At 44.1% G+C, this 25326-nt stretch overlaps 2 protein-coding genes across 3 annotated transcripts; both read left to right on the forward strand.

The window, feature by feature from the left end:
- Positions 1 to 294: 294 nt before the first annotated feature.
- On the forward strand, positions 295 to 10182 carry LOC115650891 (acidic mammalian chitinase-like). Of its 2 annotated transcripts, XM_030561466.1 has the most exons (12): positions 295 to 369; positions 1629 to 1696; positions 1926 to 1955; positions 3807 to 4011; positions 4897 to 4953; positions 6162 to 6327; positions 6680 to 6804; positions 7124 to 7247; positions 7348 to 7530; positions 8372 to 8488; positions 8819 to 8954; positions 9766 to 10182. In XM_030561466.1, exons 2-12 carry the CDS (start codon positions 1672 to 1674, stop codon positions 10029 to 10031), a joined length of 1434 nt encoding a protein of 477 aa, XP_030417326.1. In that variant the 5' UTR covers positions 295 to 369; positions 1629 to 1671; the 3' UTR covers positions 10032 to 10182. The 2 variants fall into 2 exon arrangements, with proteins under 2 accessions (XP_030417326.1, XP_030417327.1); XM_030561467.1 differs by lacking the exon at positions 1629 to 1696 and having other exon boundaries at positions 311 to 369.
- Positions 10183 to 12873: 2691 nt separating this feature from the next.
- LOC115650892 (acidic mammalian chitinase-like) lies at positions 12874 to 23369 on the forward strand. Its single transcript, XM_030561468.1, has 11 exons — positions 12874 to 13113; positions 15089 to 15144; positions 15574 to 15603; positions 17361 to 17562; positions 18618 to 18674; positions 20320 to 20485; positions 20757 to 20881; positions 21343 to 21466; positions 21615 to 21797; positions 22242 to 22358; positions 23137 to 23369. The coding sequence occupies exons 2-11, from the start codon at positions 15120 to 15122 to the stop codon at positions 23269 to 23271; spliced, it is 1164 nt and encodes a 387-aa protein (XP_030417328.1). The 5' UTR covers positions 12874 to 13113; positions 15089 to 15119; the 3' UTR covers positions 23272 to 23369.
- Positions 23370 to 25326: the final 1957 nt, after the last annotated feature.

The raw sequence follows: 25326 nt of genomic DNA on the forward strand, positions 1-25326 counted from the left end.
GCAAGACAGGATTTTATAAGATGGTTGATATGAATCACTGCCAACCACACTCAGAAGCAAGGGTATGGGTCCTGACTGTTGACTGAGAAACATTTCCTGCATGTAACTCTTGGATGAAGTGAGGTGTATCGAGCTGGATTGCTTTGAGAAGAAGAGGAAATGTTGGCATGAAAAAGAGATGCTCGCCTTTCATAAAAGCTTGCCTTCAGTTGGTGGAGGAACTGGACAGAACATCCAATGCTGGGGAGCTCACTCTCTATCATGGCAATTTAATTCTTTTTGTTTAAGGTCCTGAAAAGACTTGAGCTCTGGCCGGTGGTTCAACGCAGAAGTAGGCTGAGGTGCAAGAAAAGGGGAAGTATATTAGAGGTATGCATAATCTAGCTCTCCCAACCTGTTACGCAAGCAGCGATGGGTAGCCGCTCAACAGCCTTGACTTACTTTAGCGATAAGTCTATCTCCAGGCCATTTGTCACTCTCTGAAGATTAATTGTGTTGGGGTTTTTTGCACCTGGAATACTTGGGTCTTATCAGGGGCCCTCTCTTGGCACATCTTGTATCCACCCCCTTGTGTCTGTCCCTCTCGGTCCATCTCTTTTCGTGTGTTCCAGTGTAGCCTGGGTGACAAGGGCATTAAGGTTTCTGAGGAAGGCAGTGCCACTGAAGTTATGCAAGCTCACTGCGTCCCAGCCAACCAACTTAGAAAACCGAGAAGAAAGACAGGCCCTTGCTGAAAGCTAAATGCTTTGGTTGACATGCAGGCTCCAGTGAAGGCAATGGGAGTTTTGCTTGGGACTTCAGTGGGGCCAGGATTTCCCTTGGGTGTCTGAACTGGCTGTTAATGGATAAACAAGTTACATAATATGCGAGATTTGGGGGGAAAATAAGCACATTGGGCCAGATTCAGTGCCCAAATGCACTCCCATTGACTTTAACGGCAGCATTCCCACTAACTTCAGTGACCGTAGGTTCAGACTCACAGAGGTCCAGATTCTCCCCTGTTCTGGGGCTCCTTTGAGCCAGAAAGCTGCCATAGTTAGCCATGGCAGGATCATCCCAGTGTAGGGGTATTCTCCCATGTCTCAAGGCCAACATAGCAATACCTCTGTGTCTGGCAAAAATGGGTATGACCAGGGCTTCCCTGCACTCTGATGAGCTCGGCTGCCATTTTGGCCTGGAGCCGCCTGAAGCTCTTGGCAGCCTGGAGCCCAGAACTGGGGATGCGCAAAGGAGGATGGAGACCCCATTGCTGAACCCTTCTGGGCTGGTGTGTGTGCATCCTCATCTGGAGCACTGCATCTAGGCAACAATATTTTGCGTGTTAACATTTTAGTTTGGTTCCTTCAAAACCATCCTGAGGGCTTAAGCGGGGCCTGACATTCTGCTGGCCCTCTGCCTCGGGGGGCATTTTGCCCAGAGGGAATTGGTGCTCTCCACTCCCCTAGATAAATGGAAGGGGATCTAGTTCCACCTTCCGACCCTCCCCCCCAGCCTTGGCATTGGAGGTGTTTGATGCCCTTGAATAAATGTTTGTTTTTAAGTTGCTTGTGGTTGGGGCCTCGTTCTGGTGTCTTTAACACAGGTGTGTGGGTTCCACACTGATAAGGCCTTGCCTCTGCCACATAAAGCACTTCTGAGTTCCCTTGGTGAGACATTCGCTTGGAAGGAAAGATGGGAAAGGTGTTGCTGTGGGTCGGTGAGTAACTCTCTCTGCCTTTACTGACTACGTCAGGATATAACTCCCCTGGATGGCTGGTCTCAGAGGCAGCAGCCGTTTGCCCAGGGACAGTGTGTTCTAGAACTTTCCCTAGCAGGTGTCCGGGTAACAGTGTACGCGGAATAGTTTTACATGCTGTGGGACTGATTTAAGCATTGAAAGGCTCTAGTCAAGTTTATTTTTAATGCATTCTCCTTCCTTTTTGCAGGTTTGGCCATTCTGCTGCAGGTGCAGCTGGGTAAGAGCATCTTATCCTTTCTTTTTGTGCACAGGATGCTGATGAAACTGCAATACAGTTAGAAAGAACAGTTAGCCAGACCTTCAGCTGGGGTCAATCGGTGTAGCTTGATTTCAGTGTAGTTCTGATTCATAGCAGCTGAGGATCTGGCCCACTGATCCCTCCTGATTATTCTTTAATGTCTCCCTTTATTGGTTCCATCCCTTTTTGCTCCTTGTAACAAACAATTTCTGACTTGAAGAATAGGCAGGTGTCTTTCATGCAGCTTGGTATTAAATTGGAGCAAGGAGCAATAGAACTAGTACTCTTTTCTCTAATGCTGACTGATAGCTGAGTCTACTCACCACCCTGGGCCTTGGTTTCTAACTAAGCAAGATTATCCTGTTAACATAACATAATTGTTCTGCTCTGGGCCAAATGTTTATCTCTGAGTTGTGGTTGGTTGAAAGGGAATGCTCCAACCTTAGTGATATCTAGAAAGCACAGTTTACTGATATATTTGTCATTCGGAACATGTGGTGGGAAGTTGTTTGAATGGGACATGCGGCTGATTGCTAGATATAAATGCAGATGCAGAAAATATACATACCAGGGTAGCATTACATACACAGAATTTGTGAGTAGAAAGTTACTGTTAAATGAAATCCCCATTCACACGCAGGACCGGTGCATCTATTTGTATGATCAGAAGATGCGCAAGAAAAGGCTAGAATTTCTTCTTGTTACCCCAGTGTTGCTTCATTGACATCAGTGGATTTACCCCTACACCAACATTGGTGAAAGGAGAATCACAGAATATCCGAGTTGGAAGGGACCTCAGGAGGTCATCTAGTCCAACCATCTGCTCAAAACAGGACCAATTCCCAACTAAATCATCCCAGCCAGGGCTTTTCAGGCCGGACCTTAAAAACCTCTAAGGAAGGAGATTCCACCACCTCCCTAGGTAACCCATTCCAGTGCTTTACTACTCTGAGTGAAAAAGTTTTTCCTAATATCCAACCTAAACCTCCCTCACTGCAACTTGAGACCATTACTCCTAGTTCTGTCATCAGGTACCACTGAGAACAGCCTAGATCCATCCTTTTTGGAACCCCCTTTCAGGTAGTTGAAAGCAGCTATCAAATCCCCCCTCATTCTTCTGCAGACTAAACAACCCCAGTTCCCTCAGCCTCTCCTCATAAGTCATGTGCTCCAGCCCCCTAATCATTTTTGTTGCCCTCCGCTGGACTTTTTCCAATTTTTTCACATCCTTCTTGTACTGTGGGGCCCCGCAGTACTCCAAATGAGGCCTCACCAATGTCGAATAGAGGGGAATGATCACGTCCCTTGGTCTGCTGGCAATACCCTAACTTATACAGCCTAAAATTCCATTAGCCTTCTTGGCAACAAGGGCACACTGTTGACTCATATCCAGCTTCTCATCCACTGTAACCCCTAGGTCTGTTTCTGCAGAACTGTTTCCTAGCCATTTGGTCCCTTGTCTGTAACAGTGAATGGGATTCTTCCATCCTAAGTGCAGGACTCTGCCCTTATCCTTATTGAACCTCATCAGGTTTCTTTTGGCCCAGTCCTCAAATTTGTCTAGGTCCCTCTTATCTTATCCCTACCCTCCAGCATATCTACCACTCCTCCCAGTTTAGTGTCATCTGCAAACTTGCTGAGAGTGCAGTCCACACCATCCTATAGGTCATTAATGAAGATATTGAACAAAACCGGCCCCAGGACTGACCCTTGGGGCACTCTGCTTGAAACCGCATGTCTGATTCCACTCTCAATAATACCTGACATCACTATCAAGAAACAACCAGATGTTCCCTTCTTAATATCTGTGATTTGCTTTTCTCCTGCCAGGTTCTGCCTACAAACTTGTGTGTTACTTCAGTAATTGGTCTCAGTATAGGCCAGAACCTGCCAAGTACTTCCCAAACAATGTGGACCCAAATCTATGCACCCACTTGATCTATGCCTTTGCAACTATGAACCAAAATAAGATTGCCCCATATGAATGGAATGATGAAGATCGACTCTTCCCAGAATTTCAAGCACTAAAGAAAAGGTCAGCACTTTCCAATGTACAAGATTTAAAACAAACAACGCAAATTTTGCCTTTAAAAAGTCCTTCTTGTTGCCAGGTGAAATTGAGATTTTTCGATCAGCAACAAAGAAAGATGACAGAGAAACAATAAAGAATTTCTTTATTACAGAACAGGAATAGTTTAATAGATATCTAGCAGTAATGCTTTCATTAAGGGCTCTATTTCACAACCTTCATGGAACTTGACTCACACAAGTAGTCCTGCTGATTTTGGTGGAACTATGTAAGTGTGCACCAGCGTGAGTCAAGGTTCCACAATCGAGTCCTAAGGGTCGATTGTATTTTGTATTCAACCCTGTTTTCAGATTAGTATATTTTGGATGCTCTAGGTTACTCAGGGCTGGAATGTGGTTTGACAGAGGAGTCCAGTTCAAGTGTAATGTTTTTTACAAAAACAGTTTAAACCAAAGAGGAGGAAAGCTGTGGCTGGGCACTCCACTGAAACTTAGGAGATCTAGGTTCAAATCCCAGCTCTGCCAGACTTGGTCTCTCTGTGCCTCACTCTTCCCACCTGTAAAATGGGGATGATAGCATTTCTTTTTCTCCCACCCTTTCTGTGTCTTGTCTGTTTAGACTGTAAGCTCTTCAGGGCAGGGTCTGTCCGTTGCTATGTGTTTATACAGCACTTAGCACCATGGGGTTCTAATCTGGCTTGAGGCCTTTAGGCAACACTGTTACCAATACTGAATGATGATAACCAAAAAGAACTGAATAGGCTTTCTCGAATGAAAAATAATAATAACAACAACAACAACAACAACAAAAAGTTGACAACTGAGCCAAGTCTCAAACACAACCAAGTGACTGCTGCTTGCTGACCTTCCTTTTTCTTTTCTTGTGTCACAGTAACGACAAACTTGTAACCAGCCTGGCTATCGGAGGGTGGAACTTTGGCACTCAGAAGTGAGAACTTTTCCCTTGACTTAATGACAAAGATGGTGAAGATGATGCTGAGACCTTGAGAACACACAGCCTCTTGCTGCTCCTTTGGAGTCAATGGGAGCTTTGCTATTGACTTCACTGGGGATAGGATTAGGCCCATGATGATCATGTGAATGACCAGATGTAAATGGCAGTAGTGACTGAGTAGCTGAAGAACTGGATATTGATGATGTCATGGGTGCTGAAAATGGGGATGGGTTGAAGAAATAAGGAGAAGAATGGTGATTAATTATGAAAATATAGTTAATGGTGATTAGACATTCATGATATGAACAGGGGCGGCTCTTGCTTTTTTGCCACCCCAAGCACGGCAGGCAGGCTGCCTTTGGTGGCTTGCCTGCGGAAGGTCCCTAGTCCCGCGGATTTGGTGGCATGTCTGTAGGAGGTCCACCGGTCCTTTGTTGTACCCGTTGCTGAATTGCCGCCGAATCTGCAGGACCAGTGGACCTCCCGCAGGCAAGCTGCTGAAGGCTGCCTGCCTGCTGCCCTCGCAGGGACTGGCAGGGCGTCCCCACGCGGCTTGCCGCCCCAGGTAAGCGCTTGGAGCGCTGGTGCTTAGAGCCGCCGCTGGATACGAATGGCAGAATGGGTAAGCAGGGGATGGTTATGAAATGTTAGGGTGGATACTGCAGTGGTTGGAAATCCCAAGTAGATAACGGGAGTATTAAACAGAAAATGGTAATGTAATGATGATGAGATAATGAAGATAGGTCCTGATCCAATGGGAGTCTTTCCATTGACTTCATTGGACAGTGGATCAAGCTGATAGTGAAGATAATGGCTAGGAAAGCAGTTAAGGGTGCTCTGACTAAATAGATCAAGCAGAGAATGTGATGGTGGTACCAATGAACACACGATAATGGTAGAGAACAGGATTTTGGTGAGGATAATTTCATGGTGGTGAAGGAGGAGGATAAAGATGAGGGCAGATTGAGATATACACAGGTCTTCATACTCTCGACTTTGGTAATAACAGAACTTACTAATAGTTGATTATTGGGTACACATTGCTAATGACAACAAGAGAGGTGATTAATGGAAGTGGGTTTTAATTAGACTGTTCTGCATGAAGACAATTACATTTATAAAGGAGGAACTGAACAAGTCTGCTGTTGCATGTGTTACCAAAAAAAAGGGGGGCAAGTTGTCTAAGAATTATCTTCTTCCAGATTCACTGAAATGGTTGCCTCACCAGCTAATCGTAAAACGTTCATTGACTCGGTGATTGCGTACCTCCGTAAGTTTGGCTTCGATGGGATTGACCTGGATTTTGAATACCCAGGTTCTGGAGACAGCCTCCCTGAGGACAAATATCGCTACACCATCTTGATTCAGGTAAGTAACCAGTGTGCTATCTCAGTTATTCTGTATGTCAGCTGGAGTGAGTCAGATCTGAACCACCAAGCTGTGTATCAGCAGTGTTTACACTGGCACTGCATGATTTTAGTTCACTTTTAGTTTCTTGAGTCCAACTATTGTGGAAATATGGTATCAGACCTTGTTTAAGATATTCTTCCATCTTGCAAGGGCTTTGAGGACAATTAGACATGGAAGGAACATTGCGAAGATCTTTAGGAGTTTATAGAAAAGATCAGGCTGCTGGGATGTTTCTAGGTAGATATTCCCAGCTGGACATGAATAACATTTTTACAAGAATCACTACCAATACTCTCACTTCCATTTTCAGGAAATGCTGGAAGCCTTTAAAGCTGACGCCGCAAGCACTGGACTCCCAAGGCTGTTGGTTACCGCAGCGGTATCTGCTGGCAAAGGAACTGTTGATGCTGGATATGAAATTGCTGAGATAGGGAAGTGAGTAGATTGATTCCCACATTGTGCTTACTGTGCTATTGGCTTGGTTCTCTGTTGCCTTGCCCCTTGCATCATCATTAGTCCCCGTGCAAAATAGGTGGATGCAAAATGCTACTAAAGATAGCATTTACACTCCCTTTGGGCAGGTGAAAATGACAGCATAAGGTTCCAGGCAATGGAGATTCAGGCCCAAAGTCTTGCACATCCTTTAGGTCAACGTGGGATGATGTATTGTGTGCTGACATATTTGTCCATCAGGAAATCATATTCCTAACTATGTTATTTCTTTTTTTGGTTTGTTTCATTTAATTTAAACCAGGCTCCTCGATTTCATCAGCGTGATGACTTACGACTTCCATGGAGGCTGGGATTCCTTCACAGGGCACAACAGCCCACTCTGTGAAGGCTCTGCTGACTATGGTGACTACAAGTACTTCAACTGTGTAAGGGAACAGACCGCAAACTCCATTTTTATTTCCCCACGAGGGAACTGAGAGTAACGGGCACTGGTGGTAAAAACGTTTTCTATTTGGATCTCTGCAGAAATATGCCATGGAATACTGGAATGATAACGGCGTCCCAGCTGAGAAGCTCCTGATGGGATTCCCCACCTACGGGCGTACCTTTAGGCTTAGCACCAGTGCCACATCTGTTGGTGCCCCAGCATCTGGGGCTGGGTCTTCTGGGGCTTACACCCGGGAAGCTGGTTTCTGGGCTTATTATGAGGTGAGAAGCTTTAGAAAATTACATTTTGTGGCCAGATCCTGAGCTGGTGTAAACTGAGCTAGTTCTATTAGTCCTGATTCTCATGTGAAACTAAGATGCCTTTACATTACTCTGGCAGTGCAAAGGGGCTGCATGCTCACTTGAAGGGCCCCTTTACACTGCTGGAGAGGGAGAGGGACCTCAGTGTAAAGGAAAATCAGACCCATTGAGTTCAATGGAGCTGTGCTAGTTTGTAGCCGCTGAGAATCTGGCCCATAATTAGTGTTTTATGGTATGTACTTTTATGATTTTATAGGTGACATATTTCGTTTTTACTTAGGCTGGTTGCTGAGTTTCTATCTCTTGTCTAAGCTCCTCTCTCTTCCTGTACAGTGGATAGATTCTCTTCCCACTTACACCAGTGTTGTACTGCAGGGGCACTGGTAGACTAGATCTTCAGGTCTGGAAGAGCTCAGGTCCCGAATGGGAGGTGGGTGTATCACCCCACCCTTATGTCCATTTCTTCTCCCCTATTCCCCAGGCCACTTCAGTTCCTGATGCAAATTAAAGTAAGGCTGCTCTAAGGTACTCTTCGCTGCTGCAGAGCCTAAGGGGCTATTCTGGGGGATTGGCGGATAGCTGTGATGTGGCCACCTCCTCTCTTCTCCGCTGCGTGGCCTAGGGGCTGCAAGGAGGTGGTAAGACAGGGTACACCAACTCTGCAGCCCCAGAGTAACTCCTCGCTGACCGCTTAGGCTGCTGGATTGCAGACTAAAAGGGGGGACAAGATCTAGCCCATTGACTTCACCTTTTGGCTCCTGAATGAGGTCCAGTGTGTATTCACCTCATGCTGTTTTGGCAGATCTGCACATTCCTTAAGACTGCTCAGGTACGATGGATTGAGGACCAGAAAGTCCCCTATGCCGTTAAGGGGAACGAATGGATTGGATATGATGACGTGTGCAGCTATAAACACAAAGTAAGACCTTTAACATTTTAAAGTGAGCTTTACTTACATTCTATCCCTGCTATTGGAAAGCACTTGGCTTAAATTCCATGCATTTCAGAGTCCCTTGATAAAGGGAGATATTTTCAGCTTCATTCATATTGCACTAGGGCACCTTGAATGTGATGGGAATGTTTACCAAAGCATTTATTTTTGAGCTGGGATACTCTACTGCCTAGCAGTTCTGTGATCCATGGCTGTCTAGCCAGTTACTGGTTTCACTGTGTGTGTGCTGAAATTGTTAAAGGAATTCTTAAGCTGCTGTGGAAATTTTATCGATAGTTGTACAACTTTTTTTGATAGGTCAAATACTTGAAGGAGAAAAATTTTGGAGGTGCCATGGTGTGGGCTATTGACCTGGATGATTTCCTGGGCTCTTTCTGCAATGAAGGAAAGTATCCTCTAATAAATGAGCTGAAGAGACTCCTTGAAACAAATGGTAAGACGGTGCTAATGAGTATTTCAGGCCTATATAATTAGGAGGGTCAGTACATCTTTCTCACCTGCCTGGGTGAAATTCCCCCTTCCGCAGAGGGCCGAACAAGGACTAGTTCTCAATATAGGTAAGTAAAACATAAGCACTGCCTGGATTTTTGGTTTTGTGCTAGCCCTCTGCACAGAGGTGAGTGTCAATCGGAAAACACATATTTGAAACTGGATCTCCTGTTTCCATTTGCACACCTATGGAAATGCAAGGGCTGGTCATGTGGTAAATATGAGCTTTAGAAAACTATTGATGAGGCAAAATTCAGCATTTTGCCATGTGTGGTGTCTTAACAACACTGAGCCATTATATAGCACTTTACATTTTGGAAGAGCTTTGTAAGATAGTTAATCCTCACAACATATATAAGGCAGATAAATATTACTTGCCCTGTTTTGCAGATGGGGAAATTGAGGCACTGAATTGTTGCGTGACTTCACCAAGGCCATGTTAATCCAGAGGCAGGATTAGACGTCTAGACCATATCTCTGAAACATGCTTGTCTGTGTGTGTGAACCATGTCCATTCTGCTGAGGACGTGAATCTGCTACAGCTTTTACCTGTAAGAGTGGGGTCAGTCCTTGAGCTCAAGTTGTACAGGATCGTGCTCTTAGTCCAGGAGTCCCAGGTGATAAACAAAGTAACAGTCATTACAAATCATGAAGTGTAGAGTCCAGAAATATAGACAAGCATACAGGAGTACACGTGTAGATGAAATCTGTCTGAATCCATGTACTTTTAATGAATTGTTAATTATTCATTTTAGATCCAATTGTGCCCAACTGCCCTTCAGACATCCCTCCACCAGAACCCACACTTCCTCCAGATGACAATACAACTAGCTCTCCAGTTATTCCCCCAACTGGAGAAGATGATACATTTTGTGCTGACAGACAAGATGGAATCTATGCCGACCCCAAAGATAATACAAAATTCTACGTATGTGCTGGAGGCAGGACTTACCGCTTCACCTGTTCAGCTGGCCTAGTCTTTGATGAGAGCTGCAAGTGCTGTATCTATCCAAAATATTAACCCTCACCCCTGGCTCAGAACAAACACGGATTAGTAACAAACTGTAACTTGAATCATCTCTGGCAGAATCCCTCTTGCCCTATTAAAAAAGCCAAGTGGTGGTGATAAGGCATTAATGTGTGTGTTGTCTGTCTGCTGTATGATTGGTGACCCTGCTTGTAACAGTAATAAATAATCTCTTTTATATAGTGTCTTCTCTACCAATGAATCACAAAATTGCATAGGCTAGATATTCAACGCAGGCTGAGCCTGGCTTAGTCAGACATTTCCTAAGACATCTTTCTGTGGTTCAGATTTGTGTCCTCCTCCATCTCAGTTCATATCATTTCTAATAATAATAATTGTTATCTCATTTTTCTTCCCTCAGTCTCAAAGGAAAGTAAATACCCTTATACCCATCTTACAGATGGAGACTGGTGAATAGAGAGTGGAAGTGATTTGCCCAAGGTGACATGTAGCAAATGAGTGTCCTAGCTGAAAACACAACCTGGATCTCCTGATACCCAGTACAGTGCCCTATCCCCTGGGCCGACCAAGTCCTTATTTTGGGATTTACTTCCCGCTTCTGCTGGTGAAGGTTACACAAGACATCTTCATGCAGTGGTCTACCCTGCTTGGAGAAATGTGGGAAATGAATAGCTGCGGTTGTTGTACAGCACAGCCTTGCACCCGCTTGCACGGCCTACTACAATCTATCGCACCTAATGTATGTTAAATTATCTCAGGGTGCCTCTTTAAGCGTTAGAAGACTTCAAGATAATGAAAGTTCCTGCAGCCTTAAGTCACAATACATTGGGAAGACAAATCATCGGAGCTAATCTCATTGAATTCAAGTGGGTACCTTGAAGCGTACATGTACCTTTCATAATGACACTAGCTACCTAACGGACATAAAAAGCACAGCTTGGCCCTAATTCTCTCACTGACACTGGTGTAAATGCAAGAGCAACTTCACTAGGCAAAATAATAATAATAAAGATAACAGGAGTGGCGCAGTGGTAAAATTGGTGTAAAGGAGCAGAGACTCAGGCCCCCTGTCTAGGGGGGTTCTTGACAGCCTTCTCAGAAAGGTGATAAACTCTATTTTATTCCATTCTTATGCTGTGTCCTTATGTCGTAGACTCTAGTTTAGGGTATTTTTAATTCACAGAAAGGGGTCTAACAGTAAGACATCTTAGCACCTGCTACCTCGGCTTTTCAGAGCAGTTCATGGAACATAATCGCCAGGAGATTACCCTGCCACTGCAGGTTGATTGCATTAGCTTTTGCCAGCTGGCTGGCTGTAAAATACCAGCTTCCTAAGGAGTAAGGTCTCATTTAGCCCATTGCTCTTCCCGTTCAAGGTTTCTAATGAAACAGAGAAATCACAGGTTGATGGGGTAGTGTGTCATGTGTGTAACTGAGGGTTGGAACTGGGGCTGAAAAAATCAGACGTAATCCTTTCAATCCAAATCCTCAGCTGGCATAAATGGGTGAAACGCTGCTTCAGATCAACAGAACCATTTACCTTTTACACCATCTTAGGATCTGGCCCCCTGATTTAGAAGTGATCTCCGTATTTTCTTTGAAGGCCTCCCCATTGCCTGTCTTCCCTGGGAGGCTGGAACTGAGCACAGGAACCAGACAGTCACTTCGCATGAGTTTCAGGAATGGCGGGTTCATTGTCTGGTTATTTCCACTTGCGGTTCCATCACTGTGGCAGGGAGTAGGCGTCTGGTATCTTTCGCTTCTTTAGACAGTCACAGTGTAGGCTGCAGAGGAGATAGCTCAGAGGAAGCATTGTTTGTTTTACCCCATATTCTCTCCTGAGAGTGGCAAAGGGAAAAAAATCCGTGGGATTTATCATGACCTGCTATATAAACCTGTTCAACAGAGATTTGGGCCAGATCCCATGTGGGTATAAATGGGTCCAGCTCCATTGACTTCAGTGGAGCTATGTCAGTTTACACCAGCTCAGGATCTGGCTCAAGATGTCATTCAGGTTGCATGAGTATAAATGAGGCTCAGTTAGGTCCAATGGGTCAGAACTTGACCAGGAGCCGCCTTTGTCTCTAACATCTTGCTATATCCTACTCATCCATGAATTTTATTCTTGGTAAAGCTGAGAGAGAAATAGTTGAGAGGGGTGAGATACAATCACACTGGACAAAGGTGTGTGTTTAGAACATGACACAGAACACGGTGGCAACATTAGACGGATCTCGGACAAGATCAGGGAGCTGGAGATATTGGTCTATGAGAAAAGATTAAATGAGCTAAACAATGTTCTACTGCAGCGTAGCTCTACAGTGTTTAAAAGGAGGGAGCTTACCAGCCTACAAACATTTGAAAGATGTAAACCCTGAGGGAGGGAGTGGAATGATTTAGTGCGATACCCAGTGGGTTATGCTAGAAGCAGTGGGATGAAATGAAGAAAGGGAAAATGAATATCAGGACAAACTTCATGCCACTCTACTTCTGTAAATGAAAGGAGGCAGATAATTAGTAAGTGGGGCACTTAACCAGCAAGTAGCAAGACACACGGTTCCATTCTGCCTCTTTCTCTGTCTTGTCTGTTTATACAGTGGTTTCCAGGCCAGCGACTCTCTTACTATGCACCCAGCACAATGGGTTAGCTGTTATGGTAATTTAATAATAGTTTGCACTTTACCCATGCATTAATTACTAATGGCCCCATGGTACATTTCACCATGCTCTATGATGCCTGGCGAGCGCTTTGTGCTCCTTCTAGTTGCCTTATGCAATGTAAAGCTGTGGAGGAGTGAGTGGGCTGCTGGCTGGCCTGGTAACTGGGGTAATATTGATCATTACTGCTGCTCTTACCTAAGCTGGTGACTGTTTTAGAACAAGTTTTACCAGCTGCCTTCTTATGGCGCAGTTCTGTTATGATTATTTCCTGAACACATTGGTCTGAGCCGGAGGTTTATGAGGAAAAAATTCAGGAAGTGGAGAGTTAACAAATGCGAGCTCAGTATGTATATTGGTATGGGAGTGGATAATCATCCTGTATATATAATAGGCAGAGGAAGGTGGCAGTAAGACACAGAGCGCTGCCCTGGATTACACTGCAGGGATTTGCCAGGTCAGTGGTTGTGTGCAGGGCATATCAAGGTGGGGTTCATTTAATTTTAGCTTTGTTTTGTGAGTTGAATTGTAAGTTGTGGCAATGGGTCTATGTTGGGGATACAGGAGACTCTGGAAAGTTAACTTAAAATGCATGATTTATTTTATAGGTTTCGTTTTAAAAAGATTTTTTATCAAGTGCTTTGAGAAAGTCCATGTATGTTTCTGATAACTGCACATTATGCACTTAATTTTGTGTGTACATATGTAAGCGGGGGAATGGTCCCGCTATTGTGGGGAACTTTCCGGGCTTCTGCACTACCTCGGTGAAGTGGGCTGGTGAAAGGATCTGAGTCCTCGCTCCCACTTCCTTTACCCAAAGGCCTCCCTTACCTTGAGGACTCCCTTTCCACTCTCCTGTCTGGCAGAGTCCTCGTAACCCGAACAAGGCTGGGCCCAGGATTCCTGGGTGGCTGAACCCCCAACCCTGCTGTGGTCACCCAGGACAGGGGCTAGAGTGTCCCCACTCCGGGGTACTCTCTTTGCACTGCGCACCTCCCTGACCCACTGATCACATCATACAATTTAAAGCAAATACAAGTTGTTTAATTAACAATTAATTTTAAAAAAGAATAAGGAAAAATGGGAAAGGTTAAAGGAAAACACATCAGCCCGCTCTGTGGCAGGGACCATCACAAACAGTGTCTCTGGACATCAGGGCACTTCACAGTCTGTTCCTTGTAGGTCCCAGGCCTCCTCCTCAGGCCCTGGCTGTGCTGTAGGGACGCTGCGGGTCAGACAGTTGCTCTGGTGGTGGCCATGCTCTCCAGGCTCTGGGTGGCAGGACCCTTCACCCCAGTGTCATCTCTGCTCTGTCAGGGTTACGATCCCCCTCCAAGTCTGGCCTGCAGAGCCTCTTGGCTGAGGCATCCCCCTGTGCTGGGCCCACTGCCCAGAGTCCCCCTCGCTTTCCCCAGCTGCTCACCACACCCAGCTCCGGACTGCTCCACACCCAGCTCCACACTGCCTCAGCGACGCTGCTGCTGCTGCTCTGCCTGCAGCTCCCTGGGCTGCTTCTCTGGCCTCTCTGGCTCCGGTTGTTACAGCTCCGCTCCCGGAGCAGGTCTGCTCTGCAGGCTGCTTCTGTGGCTCTCTCTCTGCTTTCACCTGCTTCCTGGGCTGCTTCTCTGGCCTCTCTGGCTCCGGTTGTTACAGCTCCGCTCCCGGAGCAGGTCTGCTCTGCAGGCTGCTTCTGTGGCTCTCTCTCAGCTTTCACCTGCTTCCTGGGCTGCTTGTCTGGCCCCTCTGGCTCTGGTTGCTGCAGCTCTCCTCCCAGGGCAGGTCTGCTGTGCTCTGGCTTTTTGGGCTGCAGCTCTGCTCCCAGCAGCTTACCTTGGGCCCCTACTCTCACCTTAGCTCGGCCCCACTCTGTCTGACCCAGGCAATTTCAGCTCACACGGAGGACAGGACCCATCCTGGCCTTCTGTCTCTTTGATTAGCCTGCCCGCCCTGTCAATCAGGCTGACCTGGAGCATTGGCCTCTCGCCATTGTTCCTGGGGACTGTCAGTCTCAGGGTCCTGATTTGCCATTGATCCCTCCCCTTTTAGTGCTGGGAGCTAGCAACCAAAACACCCCCACTGAATGTTAGTAAGGGGATAACAGTCCCCTTACACATAGATGCTGCAGTTATTCCCATGTGTTTTTAAACAATTGTTAGCAGAGCACTAATATTTGTTCTTCTCTGTTTCAGTCCTGTCCGCACTAGGACCACGTTCTAAAACTTTACTCCATTATGTCCAGTTCAGCTCCAACACTGGGAGCAGTTGTACCGAGGATCACTGGAATCTCAGCTGCGGGGTCACCTACACTTATACAGTATTGAGAAGAGTTGCATGAAACACGGGCAGCTGCCTGGAACCCTGTCTACTCAGCAACTTCCATTGTTGCTCCCATGTTTCCTATATAAGTCTTCTGTCTTTTTTTTCATTTATAGGTAATTCCTGAAGCCAAAAGCTGAAGCTGAGATGGGGAAGATGCTGCTATGGGCTGGTGAGTAAATCTGATCCTTTCCCAATGACATTTGAACCATTATAGTTTGGGAAATCCTTGCCTAGAAATTGAAAGGTGCAGCTGAGACTCAAACAAATCTGTAGCCTTTCTAACATTGTGTTATGCGGGAGGTCAGACTAGATTTTCTAATGACCCCTTCTAGCCTTCAAAATCTATGAAACAGCAGCATCCTACATAGGGATGTTTCAGCACAGACTTTGCTCTAATGGATTTTGGCTACCTTATGCTTAATTGGTAAGATTTACCCATGTGCAGAAGGCCCATGTAGTACTTTGAGGGCACAAATGGGGGGGTTAAATGGTGCTGGCCCCTCTGCGCAGGAATGAATTTCACCCTAAGTGAATGGGTGCCAAGAGTACAAAGTACCAGACTGATTTTTTTTCTAATGCATTTTCATTTGGTTTGCAGGCTTGGCCATTCTTGTGCAGTTGCAGCTGGGTAAGAATGTCTTGTTCCCTGTTTGGGTGTCTGGGGGCCGATAATATAAATAGAAACAATGGGTCAAATCCCCAAGTCCCTGTTCAGTTTTCACCCATTCCTAATACAGGCAAAACTGTCACTGAAGTCCATGAGAATTTTGCCTAAGTAAAGACTGATGACATGATTCTCTTTTCCCAGTGGTGCAACTCCTTTGCCTTCAAAGAAGCTACCCCTGATTTACACCAGTGCGAGAGTAAAATCAGGTGCTGAATATAGACTTTAGGACTGGCAAAAGATGAGAAGGTGTTGCATGGTCTTGACAAAGGGTGGGGAAGCTTTTAAAATAACCCAGTGTTCCCACATGGAACGAATGTATGTATAACTTAGGGCAACTGGTGTATGTTTTACATGTTGGACTCACATGAGGCTTTTTATTGGATTATATATGATCTAATACAGGGTGCCACACCCCCGACTTGAAGTAGCAGTAATAACCCAAACATTCCATGGTTTCCATCATCAGCTCCCCTACTATAAAAATTGTGCCAGCCCCTGATCATAAGAACATAAGAATGGCCGTACCAGGTCAGACCAAAGGTCCATCTAGCCCAGTATCTGTCTACCAACAGTGGCCAATGCCAGGGGCCATGGGGAAGTGAACGTAACAGGAAATGATCAAGTGATCTCTCTCCTGCCATCCATCTCTATCCTCTGACAAACAGAGGATAAGGACATCGTTCCTTACACATCCTGGCTAATAGCCATTTATGGACTTAACCATCATGAATTTATCCAGTTCTCTTTTAAACGCTGTTATAGTCCGAGCCTTCACAACCTCCTCAGGTAAGGAATTCCACAAGTTGACTGTGCGCTGAGTGAAGCAGAACTTCCTTTTATTTGTTTTAAACCTGCTGCCTATTAATTTCATTTGGTGACTCCTAGTTCTTGTATTATGGGAATAAGTAAATAACTTTTCCTTATCTACTTTCTCCACATCGCTCATGATTTTATATATCTCTATCATATCCCCCCTTAGTCTCCTCTTTTCCAAGCTGAAGAGTCCTAGCCTCTGTAATCTTTCCTCATATGGGACCCTCTTCAAATCCCTAATCATTTTAGTTGACCTTTTCTGAACCTTTTCTAGTGTCAGTATATCTTTTTTGAGGTGAGGAGACCACATCTGTACACAGTATTTGAGATGTGGGCGTACCATGAATTTATATAAGGGCAAAATGAAAATGGTGTCATTTGTCTATATTGCCAGCCACACACGCCTGTAATAAAGTAACAGATGTCATAGTGTCTATGAGGATGAAACGTGCGTCCTTTCCTTTCAACTTATATTATCTGCTATTAGGTGGGAAGCAAGAAAACCATGCAGAAGCACTGATGGGAATCTGGACTATTGTCTCCATTTATAGTTTGGTACTTAGTAGCCAAGGAATGTTGGGCCAGATTTTTAAAGGTATTTAAGCCAGTGCCTAAAGATGTAGAGAGGTGTCTGACTTCCCGGGAGTTGGGCACTTTGGAGCTTTTGAAAATCTTACTAGACACTTAAATATTTTAAAAATCTACCCCCACCCCCGACATCAGCCGTTAATACAGCATATACAGGTGAGATCATGGCTCACGAATTCTAACCAGTTGATTGTGTAGCCATGCCATGTTTCTGGGGTGGCTGTCAGCCCATGAGACCACTAGATTTATCCCACCTATGATGTATTACTAACACCACTGGTGCCACTGTGTGCTCTTTTTAATTTTTTTTAAACCAGGCTCTGCCTACAAACTTGTGTGCTACTTTACTAACTGGTCTCAGTACAGGACTGGACCAGTCAAGTACACTCCAGAAAATGTGGACCCATTCTTGTGTACCCACTTGATCTATGCTTTTGCTGGGATGGATAACCATAAGATCACTACTGTGGAATGGAATGATGAAACCTTCTACAGGCAGTTCAATGCCCTAAAGGAGAAGTAAGTAACGTCTAATGTGTAGAGGATTTTAAAAACTAGTTCATTTAAAGTTGACCTATATATGAATAACGTGAGGTTTTGTGCCCCTTTTTGTTTTCTTGTGTTTCAAGTTTTTTTTCCTGCTTGTTTTTTATTCTTAGAAATAACCAGGATGTCAAAATCATACATTCCCTTAGTTTTTAGTTGAAGGACTTTTGAGTCACTCAGAAATGTGGATTGGGAAATGGGTTTGTAAAATCTTTTTTTAAAAAGAGAATTTAGTTAAAGCAGCTGTTAGTAAAATCAAACCAAATCCAGAGTTTTATACAGTCTGAGTACAAATCACTTTCCCAGCCAATTGAAAAATTAGTCTTCCCTGATATCTTTCATATTATAACCCTGCTGTCCACAGAGTTTCCTAGGATAGACAAGGGCCCCAACAACCAAGAAAAACAAACAAAACCAATCAAAATGTAAACCTTTCCCAAGAGTTTTGGTCTTTGTTCATCAACAAGTAGTATAGCAGGACATAAACGGGCTGTTTTCTTTACAATTCCCTTGATAATTGTTGTTTAAAATTCTGCTTAAGGCAGGTTTAGATTATTCTGGTTGCCTCATCATACCCTGAAGTTACACAGTAAACAGAGAGAGGTTTGCTCTGCAAAATTTAGAACTGGATTTGCATTGCAACCCTCACCAAAGAGGTGTTCAAATCAGGAGTTCCAGAAAGGCCCTTATTATGATATTCAGATCCAGACTTCAACCCTTCAGAAATTTTGGAGGGGCTTTTTGAGTTTCAGGCCTTTATTCAAACCCATCTCTAGATGTGTCATTGTTGAATCTGTGAATCCAAATCAATTTCATGCCAGTAGACTTCAGTGTCATGAGCAAAGGATAATGGGCAAGGTTCTGACCTCAGTCAGAGGGGTGTAAACCTGGAGTAACTCCACTAAGGAGGTGTGAATAGAGAAGATTGTTTACAAACTGCCAATAGATTTTAAAAATAAATTAATATCATCTTATATATTTTGTTCACTTAATCTTTTTTCCCCCCAACACTTTTTCTTGCTTTCTAGAAATAAGAAACTTGTCACACTCCTGGCTGTTGGAGGTGGAAGCTTTGGTACCCAAAAGTAAGAACTTTTCCCTTCATTTTTTAAGATGGCAGTGGTGATGGCAAGGAAGAGGGTCCTATATCCCTTTAACAGTTGTGTTGATTGTTTAACGAAGACAGTGGCAATCAAAATGAGAAAGTATATCGCACAATGTGGGATAGAGGACAAGGGGAACAATAGTAATAACAATAATAATAATGCTTAGCTCATCAGAAAATTTCAAAATGTTTTACAAAAGAGGTGAGTATCATTATTCCCACTGTACAGATGGGGAAACCGAGACAAAGAACCATGAAGTGATTTGCTCAAGGTCACACAACAGAGCAATGGTAGAGTCAGGAATAGAACCCAGCTCTTCTGAGTCCCAATCCAGTGCTTTATCCATAAGAGCATGTAATTTCTTACTGCATGAAGAGGAAGGGTGATTGGCTGGACAGAACATTGGGCTGGGACTCAGGAGATTTGGGTTCTATTCCTAGCTCTGCCACTGACCTGCTATGTGATCTGGGCAAGTCACTGCCCTCTCTGTGCCTCAGTTTCCCTTAATACTCTTGGTCTGTCTTGTCTATTTGACTTGTAAATTCTTTGGGGCAATGACTGACTTTTACTATGTGTTTATACAGTGCCCAGTACAATGGAGCACCAGTCTTGAGCCTCTAGGTGCTACTGCAACACAAATAATAATAATTATTATTATTCTGGAGTCTAGATAATGGGCTATATTTGGACTAGGCAGAATTTGATATATTTTTTAAAATAATTTTGATGGATAACATCAATGTTTATTTTTAAGACTTTAAAGATTTTTATCTATTTAAAATTTCAGAGTTGCATGAAATTATGGGGCGGGGGGGTCAGACAATTATTTAATGACAGTAGATGCTGAAATTCAAAATGTTAAAGCTTTATTAACTCTTAAAACACAAATTGTCAACATCACATGTCCTTATATCAACAAGTCATACCTGTTTGGACTATTCATTGGCTAGTACATTTGTAACAAACCTAATTCAGAAGTCTGAATCACTGGATTTTGACTTTTAAGAAGTTCTCCGGCAGCATTTTTCTTTCTTGGTCTAGCTGTAAATTTTGATTATTATTGCTGGAAACATTTTTTCATCAATTTGTGTGTGTATGGTGAAATTGTAAGAATGGCCGTACTGGGTCAGACCAATGGTCCATCTAGCCCAGTATCCTGTGTTCCACCTGTGACCAGTGCCAAATGCTTCAGAGGGAATGAAAAGAACAGGGCAATTATTGAGTGATCCATTTCTTGGTGTCTAGTACCAGCTTCTGGCAGTCAAAGATTTAGGGACACACAAAGCATGGAATTGTTAGATGATGAAAAGAGGAGGGTAATGTTGCAATGATATGGAGGGGGAAGAGATGAAGGAAAAAGCGTTAGAGAAGAGAAATCTGATTACAAAAACAATTATAAAAAGCATTAGGCATTATCAGAGAGATAAGGCTGTCGAGGTAATAGATGGCATGATGGAAACTATGGGCCAGGTCCTCAGCTGGCGGAAAACAACATAACACCATTGAAGTCAGTGGAGCTACCTTGATTTACACCAACTCAGGATCTGGCTGTCTGGAAAGACTGGAGGACCAAAGGTGGATGGGGCTAATAATGCAATCGTCAGACAAAAATTATTTCTTCCAGATTTACTGCCATGGTTTCCTCGTCTGCTAATCGCAAAACATTCATCAACTCGGTGATTGATTTTCTCCGCAAGTATAAGTTTGACGGGCTAGATCTTGACTGGGAATATCCTGGTTCCAGGGAAAGCCCTCCAGAGGACAAGCGTCACTTCACCATTTTGGTTCAGGTACAAGAGTACTATCGAGACCCTGATCCAAAGCTCATCAAAGTAATTGAAATGTTTTAGCTAATTGCTGATGTGTAGCCCTGTAACTTATCAGTTGTGCCTGAAAAGTGCTTGTTTTGACATGAAATAAAGGGTGATCACAGACAACATTAGGGTTATTCAAATTATTTGCAGATGTTTGCAAATTAAAAAAAACGGTCTAATTCCCATGAGATGGTTCTTTATCTCAAGTGAACAAGACTGACCATTGCTCTTTGTTTTATACTTGTAGGAAATCGTAGCAGCTTTTGTTGAAGAAGGACAAAGAACAAGACGTGCAAGGCTGTTGGTTTCAGCAGCTGTGTCTTCCAGTAAGGACACCATGGATGCTGCATATGAAGTTGCTGCACTGGGGAGGTAAGTCAAAATGATTTCTGCAAGGTGGCTAGCAAGAACATAAGAAAAAGGCTGTGCTCTGTAGGGTCCGTTGGCTTGATTTTAGATTTACTAATACAGTCCCAGTAGATGTCATTCGATAATAATCCTGAAGGTTTGTCTGTCTTGCTCTTCTTTCCTATCCACATTAAAGAATAATCCAATGAAATCAACCCCAGGGTTAATTCGGATCCTAGTCCAATTTTATCCAAACCACCAAAGTTTGGGAGCTTGGATGAAAGGTTTCAGTTTAGGCCCCTCTCTACATCAAATGGTATAATCCAATATCTAAGGATGATCCTGAAGGACTTGCTATCTTTATCACAGCCTAGCTTGTCCTGTACTTCTTTAGTGTGGGTGTTCTTAAGCCCTTCAGAGTGAAGAGGTCTTAGTCTTTTAGGAGATTGATTCATTACTGTGGCATTTGTTTTGTTTGTATTTAGGAGTCTTGATTTTATCAATGTGATGACCTACGACTTCCATGGAAGTTGGGCATCTGTCACAGGACACAACAGCCCCTTGCACAAGGGCTCGGATGACTATGACAAAGTTCCCTTCTACAACTGTGTAAGAAAACAAATAACAATACAGGGCTAGATCCAAGGGCCATTAAAGTCAGTAGGAATCTTTCCACCAACTTCAATGGATCAGGCCCGGGGTTGGGTATTTGTGTGGGGTAAAATTCATGTCACTGTGAAGGGTTTTCTCCCTACAGGAATATGCTATGAAATACTGGCAAGACAATGGTGCCCCAGCTGAGAAACTCATTATGGGATTCCCAACGTACGGACGAACTTTCAAGCTTTCTACTACAAATACTGGGGTTGGGGCTCCGGCTTCCGGGGGTGGATCTCCTGGGGCCTATACTGGTGAATCTGGCATCTTGGCTTACTTTGAGGTAAGCATTTCAAGCAAGTCATATCTATTGCTGGTTCTTCCATGGCCCCAATTACCGTAGTGTCCGAGCGCCTATCTTTAATGTATTTGACCACCCTGTGAGGCAGGGCAGGGATATTATCCCTGTTTTACACATTGGAAACTGAAGCACAGAGAGATTTGCCAAGGTCACGCCGGGGAGTCTGTGGTGGAGCAGAGACTTGAACCTGGGTCCCAAGCCAGTGTGCTAACCCCTGTACCATCCTTCCTCCCTACAAGATTTATAGAGAAAACTTGCTTTTTATTTTATACGTTTCTTGTATGTGACAGACATTTGTTGTAATGGACAGGACTACAGATTGTTTAAAAGTCATCTCTTCCCCCCAGACTTTCTGTTTAAACTAGAATGTATCCTCATATGTAGTGAATCTGGCTCACTGGCTGTTAATGACTTTCATTTACACAGGTTTGCATGTTCTTAAAAGGAGTCACCACCAGATGGATTGAAGCACAGAAGGTCCCATATGCCTTCAAAGGCAGAGAGTGGGTCGGATATGACAATGTGAGAAGCTTTGAGATCAAGGTGGGTTCTTGTCATTTTCATGAGACCCTCATTAGAGAGCCTTGGAAACAGGAACATACAAGTGTGCCTTAGTAGATGAGACAAAGCCAACTTCTGGGCAGAGGCATGGGGCCAAATCCTCAGACGATGTAAATTAGCGTAGCCCCCTAGATGTCAGTGGAATGAGGCAAGTCTACACCAGCTGCGGATGTGGCCCTCTGAGCAGACCTTGTTAGGAACGGAGTGGTACGGCTCACGAAGAAAACTGAGAGCTCAAGTGGAGACATTACGTTTCTTTCTAAAGTTTATATAATTGAAATTGCACTAAAATACTATAGAAACCTCTATGGAGAAATGAATTTCTGCACTGGCAAGGCCTGCACTGTGATTGGTTAGACAGGCACAACTGGAAATAAGGAGCTTAGAGTAAGATTCACCTGTTCTTAACAATCCCAGGTGGCTCCACCACACAAGGATGATCCTATATATATTCCACTGAAGTCTGCTCGGTACATTCTTGCTGCGCTGGGCACATATGCAGCACACATTGGGGCCTTTTTGTTTATGACTGTCAATGTATTTGCATGGGCTATCTGCTTAGCAGATACTATGCTTCCTCTGAAACAATTTCTGGTTATCTGATATCAATGGAGACAAAGTTAGAGATGGAAAATACCTCTGAAAGGTCATCTGAGCCACCCCCCTCCCAATTCAGTGTTGTTCCCTAAAGCACATTACTACATGCCAGTTTTAAATAGCAAGGGACGTTGCACATAGCTGTCTGTCCTTTTTTCTGCAGACCCAGTTCCTGAAGGAGAAGCACTATGGAGGAGCCATGGTTTGGGCTCTTGGCATGGATGACTTCACTGGCTCTTTCTGCGGTGAAGGAGCCAACCCTCTTGTAGGGAAGCTGAAGGCTCTCCTTGGAAACTGAGAGCCAAATCATTGGACAAGGAAGGAGCCTAGCAGGGAGGGAAACATCATATTTATTGTCCAGGGACCTGATCCAATGTCCACTGAAGTCAAGGGGAGTTTTTCTATTGACTTCAATGGGTTTTGGATCAGGCCCTAGTTGCAGAAACGACTAAAATCTGTTTTCCCTAATCTGTTTTTTTTTTTTTGATTCAGACATCTGTAAATAAATTCTGTGCTGAAAAAGCTGCCACTGTGTACCAGGATGCAAGGGCCAAGCCGACATTCTGGCTGTGGAGCAGAAGTTACTGCATTCAGTCTGGTCCTTCAGACCCACTCCATATGCTGCCATAGTCTACGTATGAACCCTCTCATGAAATACTAGAGATCATTCTAATTATGTGTGAAATATACCAAGAGAGACCTAGCGCCAAGCCTCTTTGTCCCCAAACCTCCAAACTCTGGTGAAATTCAACATTTAGATTTAGCCCATATCTCTGTAGTGGGTCAAACCAAACCTATCAACAGCCCAGAAATTTGGGATATCCAGAGGTGGGACCATGTTCCAGAAAGAGTTCAGGTCCAGGCTTTCAATAGATCACATAGTCTGGCTAGCCCATTTCAGTACTGCATTGATTCTGAATCTTGGGATTGCATAAAATATGCTGTGCACATTTTGCTTTGGAACCCCCATTTAATGTGTTTCAAAATGCTGTAGCATTCCTATAGTAACCACTCTTGGAGTCCCCTCGGTTATAAATAAATGCAACCAAAAGCAAGACAATATTGCCTTATTCATGAGAGTGATTTGCTTTGTGTTTGCGGCACCATATGAATTCCCTTCAGTTTTCCTTCAATACTACAAAGATGAGCTATTTTATGATTTCATCAATGCCTATTGCAGGGTGTCTTGCACCTTCCTCTGAAGCACCTGCTGGTACTGGTCATTGTTGGGGACAGGATATTGGACTAGACGGGCCGTTGCTTACGTCTGACTTTCACTTCCCAGGTCAGCAGGCTTTGGGAGATCAAGTTCCCAAGCCCAAAGAGGATGAGTCACCTTTATGCAGCTGTAAAGCCAGCTGATTTGAATGAGAAGCAATTATTCTGAAAAAAAAATTGGTTTCCTCCTCACCTGAAGGACACAACTAAGCCTAGTGTGGGGAAATAAGACTTATAAGAAGCTAATGCTGGGATGAGTGATAGGTGAGAATAGTGGTGCTGGAGGGTTGGTTCTGTGCCCTGTCAGTCAGGAATAATAGCTTATGGGGAGAATGGAGAAGAATACATTGGGTTCATGAACATTACTGATACAATGCAAATTCCAGCCTTGCTTCTGTAGCTATTTCTTCGGGGCTCTGGAGTGTTGTTAGCTTGGAAGAAAATCTGAGCGGCTTTTTAGCACACTACCTTGTCTCCCAATGGCTGGCTAGTTCTTCTCCAGTGAATTCATCAATCATTTTCTAAATCAAGTTCAAATACACAAGAGGGAACCTGGGCCTTTCAGATAACAGCATTTGCACAGTGCTGGCACAGTGTCTGTGCCAAGGAGGAGTGGTTGAGAGAGCAGCTAAGGGAGAGTCCAGTGGCTGTAGAGATTGGGCCATATGTAATCTCAAGGTAACAGTTTACTATTCCCGTGAAGGTCACTTGCATTAGTTTTTGGCATCCTGTGCATTATGGTGATACTGTATTGATCACCCCTCTATAGAAAACCTTCAGCTCTTTCTTATATAACTTGCTCAGATACACATATTCAGCACAAGCAAATAGAGGCAGATAGGGGTACCATTGCTTTGGGGCCCACACATCCCATACAAGTTCTGCAACTCACAGGCCACCTGTATATCCCTCTCCAATGGTAGGCAAAAGGGGAGGGACAAAATCACCAGTCGAGACCTACTTTTGCAGGAGAACTGGAGTGGGAGGAAAATGATGGCTTGATACCATCTTTCTGGCTACATGATGGCAAAATGTCACGCTGTTTTTTGACGATATTTGTCTGTTATGTCTTATGTGATGTTTCTGTCACTGGTTGATTTACTATTATTATTTATTTTATTACTCTGATTTATAG

The sequence above is a fragment of the Gopherus evgoodei genome, chromosome 4, assembly GCF_007399415.2.
Source record: "Gopherus evgoodei ecotype Sinaloan lineage chromosome 4, rGopEvg1_v1.p, whole genome shotgun sequence".
Taxonomy (NCBI): Eukaryota; Metazoa; Chordata; order Testudines; family Testudinidae; genus Gopherus; species Gopherus evgoodei.